Source organism: Pezoporus flaviventris, unplaced genomic scaffold (genome assembly GCF_033815535.1).
Source record: "Pezoporus flaviventris isolate CSIRO_AGI_PZ_B2104156 unplaced genomic scaffold, CSIRO_AGI_Pfla_v1 ptg000036l, whole genome shotgun sequence".
Lineage (NCBI taxonomy): Eukaryota > Metazoa > Chordata > Aves > Psittaciformes > Psittacidae > Pezoporus > Pezoporus flaviventris.
In genome coordinates this window covers 36,613,396-36,626,976 of record NW_026892584.1, presented here as the reverse complement: position 1 = coordinate 36,626,976, position 13,581 = coordinate 36,613,396, and the positions used below count along the sequence as shown (strand labels likewise).

General features: G+C 40.1%; 2 protein-coding genes across 12 annotated transcripts in view; both read right to left on the bottom strand.

Moving 5' to 3' along the window:
- Window positions 1-5,767, bottom strand: part of PAPOLA (poly(A) polymerase alpha) — a 43,584-nt gene extending 37,817 nt beyond the window's left edge. For 3 of the 7 annotated variants that reach the window (XR_009745183.1, XM_061463941.1, XM_061463943.1), the window contains exon 1: window positions 5,419-5,765. Coding sequence is in view for 6 of the 7 variants with exons in the window: in XM_061463941.1 (XP_061319925.1) it covers window positions 5,419-5,426 (8 nt within the window). In the remaining variant the exon portion in view is untranslated. Of the gene's footprint in view, window positions 1-5,418 lie in introns of all 7 variants that reach the window. The other 4 variants (XM_061463942.1, XM_061463945.1, XM_061463944.1 and 1 more) reach the window with 3 other exon arrangements.
- A 1,925-nt stretch (window positions 5,768-7,692) lies between these two features.
- Window positions 7,693-13,581, bottom strand: part of AK7 (adenylate kinase 7) — a 29,643-nt gene continuing 23,754 nt past the window's right edge. For all 5 annotated transcript variants that reach the window (XM_061463949.1, XM_061463952.1, XM_061463951.1 and 2 more), the window contains 3 exons: window positions 11,992-12,212; window positions 8,958-9,116; window positions 7,693-7,795 (listed from right to left, as the gene is read on the bottom strand). In XM_061463949.1, the coding sequence (XP_061319933.1) occupies window positions 7,760-7,795; window positions 8,958-9,116; window positions 11,992-12,212 (416 nt within the window). In that variant the 3' untranslated portion in view covers window positions 7,693-7,759. The remainder of the gene's footprint in view (window positions 7,796-8,957; window positions 9,117-11,991; window positions 12,213-13,581) is intronic.

Below are 13,581 nucleotides of genomic sequence, written 5' to 3'. Positions count from 1 at the left end.
AAGAGGCTTTACAGTTTCCAAAGTGCACAACTTTAAACTCCTTTAAATGGAAATGACTACACATTACTCAAAGGTAGAGGGGGGAAGACTGTGAATTAAATGTAACACTTTCCAATCCATGTTTTAACATCAGGTTACACACTGAACACACAACCACATAAACAGAGAAAGAGCAAATACAGGTACATAACTAAGAGTTACATAGAATTTAAGTACTGTACTGTTGTTTTCTTTTATAACACTGAAAACTTTGTCTGGCTCAGAAGAAACAAGAATCCCATCACAAACTTCTTTTTCAGGTATACTTTGTATTTTATCCTCTCCCTTCCCCCACTTAAAATCCCCTCTTTCTAAGTGCTTTTTCCTCCCAGTATTCTACCTCAGTTCTACTAGTAATATTTATATGGTGTTATTTAAGTGTTTATGCTTCTTACCACAAATAAAATACAGCTGAAATCACCACTACATCATGTAAACATCATACTCCTGAAATTTAGTATGCTTCACAGAAAACAAAATAAACAGAAATCTTAAAAACAGATGCCATAATATTTAACAAATTGTAACAGTATGAATCCCCCATAACTTTTAAACTCATCTCTAACCCACACTGACATAAATCTTAACCACCCAAGATCTAATGTGGGCCAAGTGCAAGCAAAAACCCCTTCCGACTTTCAGCCATCAAGCCTTTGCTACAAGTCATATAAACCCTTTCATATGTCACCATCCTCAGCTGAGGATTAAGTTTGCCCAGGCAGACATGCACAGTAAGGCCAGCACTGGTGAAGCAAGGAAAATCATGAACTGTTAAACATCTTAGAACAGTGTCAACAACCCCACATAACCTTAACTTTAAACTTGAGTCAGGACCTTCAGCTCATTCAGTCTTGCCTCCAGATACCAAAACAAAGGACACAGCTTCAGGAATCTCAGTGACTACCCTCTCCTCTCCATTTGCCTCTACTCATTACCCCAGTAAAATTCAGTCTTTCTTATTTACTGATGTAAGATACACCCAAGTCAGATTCCTAAACACTGGTCATCACACCATCTGGTCAGTTGAAGCTAAATTCACAAAGCTCAAGCTCCACCGAGTCAGGTTTCAGATGAAGTGTTTTGAGGGGTTTTGTTTGTTTGGTGTTCTAAAGACTCCTCCAGCAGGGCTACTTCAAGCCAGAAACTTTAATCTGAAATTGACAACAATATCACTCCACACAAAACTTCAGGTATCTAGGCCAGAAATCTTAATGAAGTCTGTGCAAATCTGTTACTGGGGAACTTTACATTTTAGGTGGCTAAAATAATCCATCTGTCCTTCTTGAAAGTTTTAGTCTCCAGCAAAAAATAAATTGCTAGATACTGCATTTGCACCATGAAGTAAGTTTTCAACTCTCAGTATGAGATTTGAACATGGGTATTGGAGAAAGGAGAGGCAATGTACCTATGGAAAGAGAGACTCACCTGGTAGAAGAACAAATATTCATACACATTCTGCTAACCTTTGACTCAAGCCTGAATTCTCACAGACTGAGTTCTCTGGCTCTTCCATTTATACAGAACAGTGAAGGCAGCATGTCCAAACACATACCCATCCACAAGATTCTTACTAAACAGTTTCAGAAGTCTCTCAAGTTTAAAGAAAATGAATTTCTACTGAATTCTACAGGCAGCACTTAGGCCAAAAATGAGGTTTATTATTATTATGGAAAATAGAAAAAAAACCTCCAGAGGTCACAATTTAAGAAATTCAGTAAGGTTGAATCAAAAGATAGAAGTATCAAATGAAGAGCTAGGAATCCCATAAAGCATTTCACTGCAAGAGATTAACTTGTCTCAGCAGTGAAATCTGCTCAGCCCAAAATAACCAGGTTTCTAAGTTCTGTGGGCTACCTCCATGTTAAAAGATATAAATGCAGTCTTTTTGGAGTGACATTAGAAGACTGGGAACTATTGCAAACCCACATATACTTGCTATCCAGTTCCTCTGTACCATGTCTAACAAATAACTTCTCGTATTGATTTTTGTATTTCTTCTTGATTAATAAAGCTATCTCTTCAAGGGAATTCTGAGGGTGGCCCTGTGCTTTGCAGAGTTGGAAATAATTCCCACCATAACAGTCTATAAAAACCTGAGAAACACTCCTCATCAGTGCAAGCCATTTTAAATATAGCATTGTACTTTTGGCATACAAGTTAACAGTCGCTAATTAGAAGTCAAGAAAACAATGACATCGCATATGCCTAAAGCGATGCTCAATGAAAGAAAATACATGGAGACTTACTTCAGAAGTGAGAATAGGCTTGACTGCATACAGTAAAGACTGAAAAAAACTACATTCCAGCACTCTAATACGAAAGTTACCAACAATAGTTAAGTTTGACACTTGAGTGTTTGGATATATGACTCAATGCACTTTTCCACTTCTGGTTAATAATAATAAAAATCAATAAAGACTTTTGTAATGATTTCAGCAGACATGGAAGTTCAGCAAAGAAGCTCTAAGTGCAATAGTACTGGTAACTTAACCAGGAACAGATTCATGGTGCCATTTCTCTATTGAGAGGGTCAGAAAGGCCAAGGTTGCATCAATCCACAAAAACATGGCTGCTGCTTCACTGAGTTATTAGCCTTTCTGTGTAAGCCCAGCCCTAACTGAAACTTAGTGAGCTTCATTTCTTTGTACTATCTCATGTTTCAGATAATGCATAGGAACATTCTGTACCAAACAGTTCACTAAAACGTACCTATCTTTATAATAGGGGAAATATTCACCTTTGTTGCTAACCAGTTTTTGGAACTGAAAGTTTGAGAGTCTTCCCTTATGCAGCTGCTATCCCTTCACACAAGAGATTAATGAGAATGGTAACAAAAAGTCACATAAGTTCCTAGTATAAATTTACATTGGAGTTTTTTTAAACATTAAAAGGCTTTTGCAAATGCTGGCTATCGGCATCAGCAGATCCCAAGTTTGCTTCCCAACTACTGAAGTGCCTTGTACATAAAATTTGCTTGGCTCTACAGTTTTGCACCATATTGCTAAGAGAAATATGCACATGTACACACAGCGCAGTAACAACAACACTGTACACCTCTTGAGAACTTTAACATTTTTACAGCAAAGTGATGACAATCTCTGTATGGGAGATCAGCTCTGACTAGCCTGTCAACTGTAAACACCTCCCTAAAAAAAAAAAAAACAAAAAACAAAACCACAAAGTTTAAAGGATTTCCTGAAAGGTCAGGACAAAAACATGTATTTTGTTTGTCATCTTGAAAGTTTTGCAGTGACACAGATGTTCTACTCACTCAGATTATCATCCAAATGTATGAAAATATCAGCTGGAAAGAATTATGCAAAAAAGAGACACTCTAAGCTTGCTCCCCCCCTTTTTTTTTCTTTTAAACTTAAGTCAGAGGTATCACGTCATAAACTCCAGAATTAACATTACCAGCATTGCAACTTATCAGCATTACAATGCTGATTTTGAAGCCCTGACTGAATAATACAAAGTCAATCATTCCAAATGACAGAACTAATGCAGAATCTGAGAAAGCTTTGCTTTTCTTCACTCAAATAAATGTCCTGTTCTAGGGAGGTTGCCAAGTAATGTTTATACTGAATACAGCAATACATTAGTGTAAATTTAACTATGCAATGTTATTTAAAAGTTTCTAGCTGAAGTATCATAAACACCTACTTTAAGAAAAGTGACCGAGTCAATCCAAATTTGTCAAAGTTTAAAATCACTACTATTACAACTCATAGGAGCCCAAACTTTAAGATGATGTTATTAAGCATTCAGAATTTATGCAGTCACAACAAAATAAACTAAGAATGAAAGCAGGCAGAGTAAATACCCTCCCACTTTCCTGAGGCCAAAAAGCCCAGCCAACTTCAAAGCTGGTTTCTGGTAGTTTTTCACTGCCATAATGAACATGTGCAAAACTTATCTATAAAAACATTGTAGCTTCATTATACAAGCATCAAAAGCTACTTGGCACAACCATTTTCTTTTCTGCATGTATCCACTGTGTTTTGCCTGCCATAAACTCTCTCATAACTTAAATAAGTTCCCCTCATGTTATGTAACCCACGACTAATTTCCCAGTATTTCAGACTGAATAAAACAAGTACAACAGGCAAGTATGGTTATTCTTCACGCAAAGTGAAGAATTCACATTTAAAACAATAGTAAATAAACCCCATTAATAACAATGAAATAATAATGAATAATCCTAAATAACCCAAAATACTTCACATTTCTCCTTCAATGAAAAAAAACAAACAAATATAACGCAACACACAAACAAAACCCCACAACAAAAAAAAAAAACGAACCTAGCATATAAACATGCCTTATTCTTAAAACCCACCTGACTACCTACCCATCGCTGGTCCCCTCGAATTATACAGTATGATAAAATACTAACATTACAGACTACAGAACTGAGGAGCAGGAAGTTGTTTCGCTCAACCCGGGACCGAGAAAACGCCGGTAAGGAAAAAAAGTAAGAAAAAAAGAAAACCCGGCGGGGGGGCTGGAGGGGCGGTAAGAGGCAGGAGGAAGGGTGAAGGAAACTAACTAAGAAACTGGGATGAAATGAAATTCTCTCCCACTTCGTTACTCACTACCAGCAGGGTTACGGTCCGAAGCTCAAGGCATACTTTTTCAGCGAGAAAGTCCCCCGGCTCCCGGAATGGCGGGGAGGGGGGCTGGCAAGGTGCTGCCGTCCACTATGGCTACCGCCGGTCGGGGGCGCTGCCCCCACAACCGGCACCGAGGTCCCCGCGGCGTCCTGGCACCGGAGCCACCGAGGACCAGGGGGGTTGCAAGGACAGCGAGCTCAGCTCGGGTCGCCTGTGTTCGAACGGACGCCTGTATCTCCCCTGCCCCCGGAACGAAGCAAAATTGCTCGCGTGGCCACCGAGGGAGAGGCTTTGTCAGGACTCCGGAGAGAATAAAGCCTCATCTTTCGCAACCGGAGCAAGAAAAAGATAAACATGCGGCATTTCGTATGACCTGACTCCACAGCGGTCCGAAGGGCCCCACACCAGCCACCCGCCCCGTGGCTACTCAGCTCCTCATGCCTGCCACTATAAGATCACGAAGGAGCGGACAACAACGTAAAAGCCACATCAGCATCTCCTTCGGGACTCATAACGATAGCGAAGGACACGACAAAAAAGCCCGCAGGTCCTGGCAGTCTGGGTGGAGAGCAGCGGATCCACAACCCCGCACACTGCGGCACCGGAAGAGCCCAGGGCCGGAGACGGACAGGCAAGAGGGGGAAGGGCAAGAGGGAGCAAAAAGGGCCCGAGAGGGCAGGGAGCACGGGAAACTACGAGGAAAGCATTGAGTAAAGGCCGTCAAACCACAGGCCTTTTGAGACACTCCGACAGCTTTCTAACTTACAACGGCATCGTCTCTCCAGCCCCTCCTCCTCCTCCTCCTCCGTCGCCGCCGCCACCACCACCACCACCACCGCGTCGTCCCCTTCTCCCTCCTCCTCTTCTTCGTTCTCCCCCACCACTGCCGCCTCCGGGCCAGTCACTCGTCCCGCTGGGAAACGGGAATAGTGACCATGATACGCGCCGGGATCAGGCCTCGGAGACAGAAAGCCGTTCGGTAGGCCCAACCGCCGCCGCTTCACTTTCCTCTTCCCCTCCGGCCTTCTAACATGGCGCCCAGACGCTACCACAGCAACATCCTAGACCGGGGGGAGCCTGACGTAGCGGCACGGCCACCCCCCGTATATCGCGCACACCAGCTTCCCGCGCATGCTCATGCTGCCGCGAAGCCGAAGGGCATCCTGGGAGTTGTAGTTCTGGTGAGGGTTGAGCTTCAGTTTGAAAACAAAGCGCCAACGGCCGCCGGGCGGCGCGTGCGCGGTCAAGTGGTGTTTGTGTCCCTCGCTGCCAGGTGCGCGCGGGGCCATGCATGGTGCTATTGAGGGTACTCCGGCTGGGGACGGGGAATGTGGCTCACGGGCGCAGCTTCGCGGGGCTGTGGTCGGTGCAAGTGTTGGTGTGCTTGGGCATCGGGGGGCACAGCAACGGGAGGAGCGGACTGTAATCGCCTCGGGAACTGAGGCGGCGAGACGGCCCGCGCGTTGCACCTACAACTTGGGCTTGGGGTCGCCGCGCTTGGTGTATGCGGGAAGGCGCTGGGGAGCGGGGCGGCCGGCGCTGCCCTCCGTTGGGGAAGAACCCCACGGAAGGCACGGCGGAGTCCGTAATCAGCTCATTTCGGCCGAGCGCAACTCGCTTTAGTCTGCGCTCTGTGTCCCTGAAAAGCGGAGAGGTTCGGTTCAAAGCGGGAGCTGTGCGCGTCTCGTTATCATCGGGCTTGCTTTCGGCTTCATGCCCCACACAAAACAACGAGATCCTTCTCTAGGTTTTTTTTTTTTGGCTGTTGTCGTTTTGGTGGTTTGTTTTTTGTTTTTTTTTAAGCTCTGCTAGGGTTACGTAAATGTCAGAAAGTATTAAAAAACGCCACTCTTTACATACTATCTCAAAACTTTATTCTTAGAGAAGTAAATGTATTACTGCGACTCTATACAAGCAAACCCAAATCTTTGGTGTGTTTTTTTTTTTTTTAGTGTTCTATTTTCATCTTTACTCTCAAAAATTGGATACCCAAACTAAATTTCTCCAAAGTTACTGATTAGCTAATGTTTGACTGCCTCATGATAAATGGTAATTGAGCTGACAGCATAAAAGAAATTCGGATCCCAAAGAAATCTATCTCTTTAGAGTTGAAGGTGATGGTTCTGAACTCTGTTCTTGGCTATTGTCACTGACCTGACTGTGTGACTCTGAAAACAAATGGAAAAAGCCTTTCTCTGTAAAAATATTAATATTTTGAATAAGAATGTTGGGCATTAATGCATCTAAAATGCTAATGCTTAAAGTAATACATGAGTTGAAAATGTTTCTGTATTGTCATTCTTTCGGTTTTTCCTCTCCCCCCCCCCCAACAGTCCTTGCTTTCTATTTTGACAAAAACCTGTATTTGTTTTGCACCAAATATGCTGCCAGTTTCAGTTGTGTCTGCAGAGATATTAACAGTTTCTGTGAGAGGTATGTGAAGTCAGCAAAAAATGGGATGCCAGCCACATGCTGTAAAGTCTAGATTCTTCAAGAATCTATAAAAAAACATGTCTCAAATATTGAATGACAAGAAGATTGAAATGAGAACGACACCCATTTTTGATACCAAAGAAAACCCCAGGGTTTATAACCTACCTGTGCTTGGAAGCTGCTTACTGCAGTGCATGACTTTTTGTCTCTTGGTAGTTGGTAAGGGAAATAGGAAAGCTTGTTGTTTCTATTCATTACCGTTTTCAGTGAAAATGCCTTTTTTCCCTTTTTTCTGAGAAAAGGTTTTCTCAGTCTAGCTGCCTGCATTCACTATGGATCAGGGTAATATATTGCTTAAATAGACTGTGTAACTGAAAAAATCAAGGAAGAAATTTTTTGAGAGAACAGATTATTACGGTTCTCAGTTTCAAATAGACAAGCAATGCAGAAGTGTATATCTATTAATATGTGCAGTAAATGGTACTTTTATAGAACAAGTATTAATAACACAATGCGACTTAGTAATAAAGTATGAGAAATAAAATTGGAGATTACATAATAAACCTAACCAAAAGGAATTTCAGAAACTAAGTATTTTTACATAAAATGCATTACGAATGTTCTCTTTTCTATTTCACAATTTCTGCATCTGACAGGAGTGAACATTCATCTCATTAAATATCAGGGCTGTTCTTGAGGAGATATTCTGCCTAGAAACAGAAGAGTTTCCAAGTTATTTTCAAGTCTCCAATTCTAAAATTCATGCAACATAACAAAAATATAGTGGTTAACATGACTACACAACACTGCAGAAAGTATTAAATGGCTCTAAAATGTAATTTCTGTCAGACATGTGCAAGAAACTTCACACCCCACAAATACTATCCACCTCCTTGTCCCTCTTGGTAGCAGTCACCCCATCTCTATTGTGAGCAAGAGAAGGAAGTGAGCCCTTTATGACAGTATTTGTCACTCCATGGAGAATCCAAGAGAGTACCCAAGGGCCTGATTTCTGGACACTGGAAAGTAGATGATACTTGATCTTGAAAAGTTACGCATTTGGTAAGGTAGATCTCATGCTCCTAGAGCTACAGGTAGTTGGTACTCATCAGTAAGCAAAAACATGAAAACAACTGAACATTTCTTATTGCCTAAAGTGGCACACAGCATTTCATTTTAAGCTTTTGCTTGGTTAATAAAACATTTCATCAAAACAGTGAGAGCTTGTTAGTAACTTTGTTAAGATGTGCAGGAAGAACAACGGTACAGCAATAACTTTGCAACATCTGAATTCTTGTCTGAATGCAATTCTGACCCACCCTGCTTTCTGGTGAGACCTGAACTAGGTAACCTCTTGAGGTCCTTTGCAACTGGAATTGTTCAGTAGATGTCTTCTAGGATTTACTCATTAATTTATCTGTGTATTGTAAAGGGAACTACCAAAGCGCATTAATTTATTATTACAGTAATGTGTTCTGTTGTGCCTAGAGGGGTGTGTCCTTTTTAGAGGGTGGATAGAGGGTAATATCCTGCTTTCTGGTCTCTATGTCACAGCAGAACTGGCAAGTCCCTAGGAGATGTAGAGTACACATGCCAAAGAGATTGTGGTAGTGATTCTTGTCCTATCACTGTTCAGCAAAGCTGGATTGTGTCCTTACTTGATACACAGTATCAACTGATCCCATAAAGAATAGTTGCTGTTTTTTCAATTTTCACAGTAATTACTGCTCACCAGAACTGCAGATTCAAACCCTTAATTAATTTTTATCAGGACTGTGGGGAAAAAGATTTTCAGTCCTTATGTTAACAGAGATTCTTTGGGTCTCTATGAATATTCAAATATGTTTAAGAAATACAATGTAATCTTCTTACCAGAAAATCAACTGGATCATCTGGCCTGATCCTACAGCATTCATTTACCCCTTGCATAAGCATTGGCATGACATTCCTCATTAAATAGTTTCGTAGTGGAACAGACTGGGCCTCCAATAACTCTTGTTCTTGTCTTTTCACTTCCTCCAGATGTTTATTCTTCAAATAATGAACAAAATAATAAAGAATAAGGTTTATATCATCTTAAAAACAGCACTTGACTAAGTAATAATGGTTGGCTAGAGATAAAAATAGTGTTAGAGACTGTGATAGAACTTTAAAATGTACTACTTGGCAGGATAATCTATGAACTGTTTATTAAATTTAGAGCACATGGCACACTAAGGACAAAGAATTAAACAAAATGAAAACTGAAATAATCTCCTTAGTAAAATTATTTTAGTTTTCTCTCTGAAACACTTAAAAGGAGCTTTATTCTGAAGTCTCCCTGTGGTCCTGTTTCTGTAAGGTATTTGGCAAAATCGTTGGAATACACTATACTATTACAAATGCAGAGCATTTATTTAGGGTTCTTTGAACAGAAGGGGGAGGAGAATATTTTTGCTCAGAAGAGAGCCCTGACTAAATAACTGTAAATTTTTCTGGGTGTTTTGTTTGCTTGTTTTGGTTTTAGTTTCTTTGCTTTGTTTTGGTTTTATTTCATTTATGTTGTTTTTTTTGGTTGTTTTTTTTTTGGGGGGGGGGGAGAGTTATATAGACCAAAATTGCAGTGAATTACATCTGTTCACATCAGCTAAATTTATTCCTAAATTCAGGTTTAGTCAAATACAATGACTACACTCAAAAAGCAGGAGGGGTGGGGCAATGAAACTGCTGGGAGATTTTCTTTCTTCCATTTAATAGCACTTGATAGCATGCATACTCGCAGTAGTTGTGTCCAGAAGATTACTCAAAACCATTTTTATTGTCCACTCTTCACTCATTTTATTCATCAGTAGCTTGAGTCATCTGTACATACACAAGCAAATGATACTTTGAAGTTTTATACTCAAGGCATAGCACAAAAGCAATGTTCAGTTAAAACTGATATACCAATGTCTGGAAAAGATATTTACCTTATTCAGTCAATCCAGGAGTGCTACTGAATAAATCCTGCAAGTGATCTTTGGCCACTACTCAGAGACAGCAGCTAATCTACAGTCTATCATAGGGCAAATGAAAAGTTGCTTAGATTTCCTGAGCATCTGCCTGTTTAAAAGGATAAACCTAAGCATACATTTAAATACCTACTTTAGCTTTGAATAAACATCTAACATCTTTTGAAAGTTAGATGGCTTTGGATTGAACATATCTAAAAATGTGTTAACTGCCCTTACTACTATTTTCGACAAGTTCACAGAGAGTACAAAATGCTTTTAATGTTGAATGAACTGTAAATAAGGGTAGAGGTAACAAAGAAAACTTATTTACAAGCCAACATCAGAGCAAAGTAAACACTTCTTTAAAAGTGAGAAATTTTAGGTCATTATTTCCCTATAGGTGTGCATGGGCATTCAAACATAAGAAAAGGATTTCCCTGTGGAATGATCAGTTTGTTTTTAAATAGCTCTAAAAGATGACAACAGAAGGACTACCTTTCTGGTGAAACAATCTGATTTGAGGTGTGAACAAGAACATTCTTAGAGTATGCATTTTACATTATTTACCTAAAATGTCCTTAGGTGTGGCAAAGTAAATAAGGACACAGCATCATGTGAAAATCCTGTGAGGTCAAATAGCCTAAATACCAAGTACTTAGTAAAGTATTAGCAAACAAAAAGCATTCTTCAGACTGTATCAGGTAGTCCGCCTGAACTGATGACTCAACTCTCAAAGGTGTTTCTGTCCCAGGACCAGAAACCTTTCTGCATTGCAGTGGAATACTGATCAGTGTTGAGTGAAAAATATAGTTTGGAAGGCATGATAATTAAGACTTGGACAGCTGCTTAGACATGAGGTGAGCAGATGCAATCCTAGAAGACTGGCTATGGAAAATCACTATTGATTACAGTAGATATTTTTAAATGGTAAAATAAAAGAGCTACAGCACAGCAAGAAGGTATTGTTAGCCAGGGAACGAAGAACTCAACTACATGAAGCAGATAAGCAGGCACATCTTTATTCCAACTCTGGGTGCTAGGTGGAATTTCCACAAATCGAGCACACCCCATGCTGATTTCATCGTTACATTTATACACAAAAATTACAAGGTAGTACACTCCCAGTTACAATTATTGGTTAGTGATTCGCATATAATTATAATATTTGCTGTGCCATTCTCTTCTGTCACTATGCTTGCACAGAGGAAGGGTCTTCCCCTGGGCAAGGGTCTTCTTGATCTGTGGGTGTGTTTTTTTAGTATTATAGTGAAGGCAGTTCACTTCAGAACACCTTAAAATTAAGTTTTGTTGCCAAGTTGGCCGGCTAGGTTTCTACCTTGCCAGGTTGTCAAATAACTCATCCTATGTACAATAGACTCTGGGTGCTCTGGTTATGGTCTACAGAATAAGGACTAAGGCTAACATGATCCAGAGAATAGGGAGTTCAAGCAACACAGCATCGGATTTCAAGCAGCACAGCAACCCATACATCATTGGTTAATAAATGCTAACATAATGTTAACGTCAAGCCTAACTTCTTACTAACTTCTACTTAACAAGTAGGTTAATACTCGCCTCAATACAACTTTTAAGATTTCCACTTCCTTAATCTTTTGAGCAGGATAATCTTTTGGGGTAGGTGGTCTATGAGTTGGTGGTTATGATCTCTCCCTGCCAGAATTACCTTTCCCACAGTTTCGTCTGTTTTTGGCAACTCTAAACAGTACTTCACAGGCTGTTGCCCAGACAAACTATTGTTCACTTTTATGGTCACCATCTGAGGCAGAGATAGATTGCTACCAATAGTTAGAATTTGAACAAGTCCACCAAGCAATTTAGCTAACTTAATGTTAACCTTTAAGTTCTGACATCACTGGAAGCAATCTAATACACATAAATAATAATGGTTTCCCCCAAAATATGTATTAACCTACCCACTCTTCCCAGTTTGCCATCCTTTCAGCCCTTTCCTCAGCTTCTTTACGCTCTTGTTCAGCTTTTTCTTGAGCTTCTTTGACAAGGCGTTCCTCTGCTGCTTGGCGTTCTAATTCCTCCTTTTCTTCATCTGTCAAACCATAATTGCAAGGTTCCCCGATTTCTTTGATGATCTCTTTTACAATAAACCTGTTTTCAGGGTCTTCAAGTTTGGCTACATCTTTTAAATTATACAAGAGAATTTGTCAAGGATTTTGTAAGTTATCAATGGACACTAGTAAATAACTGCAAGACCTAAAAATATATAGTGTTCATGCTGTTTAAATTTTCAGGTATAAGATGTTTCTTATAGATGTCATTTTTTTGCTATACATAATTAAGTTTTTAATTTAAGTTTTCTACATCTGATTTTCTTTACTAGTTTCAACTAAAATAGTTTGTCTTTTCAATACAAAGTAAGGTAGAAATAGTTTAAAGTAATTTTTACAACTATTGTGTTTATCAGTTGCACCTTGGCTAAATTTTGAAACTTGAAAATGAGGTCATTCAGTAATCAGAGATGTTTCTGTCACCAATCTTAGATCAACTTATCCAGGTGCATAAAACCACCAGCTCTTGACCTCATCTCCCCCTCAGGTTACACAATAGGTTGTTAAGATTTGGCAACAAACTCCAAAGTTTTCACTCATATGGATTTACAAATACAGATACCTATCTCAAGCTGAGCTTTTGCTGTGTTACAGCTACAAAACAAACCTGTAACTTCATGTAGGAGCATAGACCTGCTCTTTCATTTTATTCCTCCTGCCTTTTAATTGCTGGAGGCTACTTGCATATTAAACTTGAAAAAAAAGGAAAAACCCCAAACAAACAGAAAAATGGGGGTGTTTCCGGGGCTTTCTGGGCTCTGTATGCATTCAGTGTGGAGAGGTATGTGGCAGAAATGGTATAGAAATGTACATGGAAAAGAGGGCATTTCAGGTATCCAGAGAAAACAGAAATAAAGGTCTGATTCAGTGCTAAGGGACTGGAGATCCAAAGGCTCAGAAATGGGTAAGGAGAGCAAGCAGAGAAAGGGGCAAAACCAGAACAGCTAGAAACCAGAATTTAGATGAGAATCTATTTAGTCCCTACTCCACAGTCCTCTGCTTTATGAAGTTATTTTGAAAGCTGTTGGCAAAGCATGCTTCCACTTTCTTTCTAACCATCAATTCAGACAGAAGACAGCTGTCCAATACTAACACCATTATTCCAAGAGTTTAAGTGTTTGTGATTTGGACCTGAAGTCCAAACTCTGCTAAAAGATTGAGGAGAAGGCTAACATAATTCAACATGGTAAAATTTCTTTTACAGCTTCTTCTTTTAAAAATTCACTAATAAAATTGAATTATGGAATCATTGAATGGTTAGGGTTGGAAATGGCTTTAAGATCACCTAGTTGCACCCCCCTGCCATGGGCAGGGACACTTCACACTAGACCGTGTTGCCCAAGGCTCTGTCCAGCCTGGTCTTGAACACTGCCAGAGATGGAGCGTTCACAACCTCCTTGGGCAGCCTGCTCCAGTGCCTCACCACTTTAACAGTAAAGA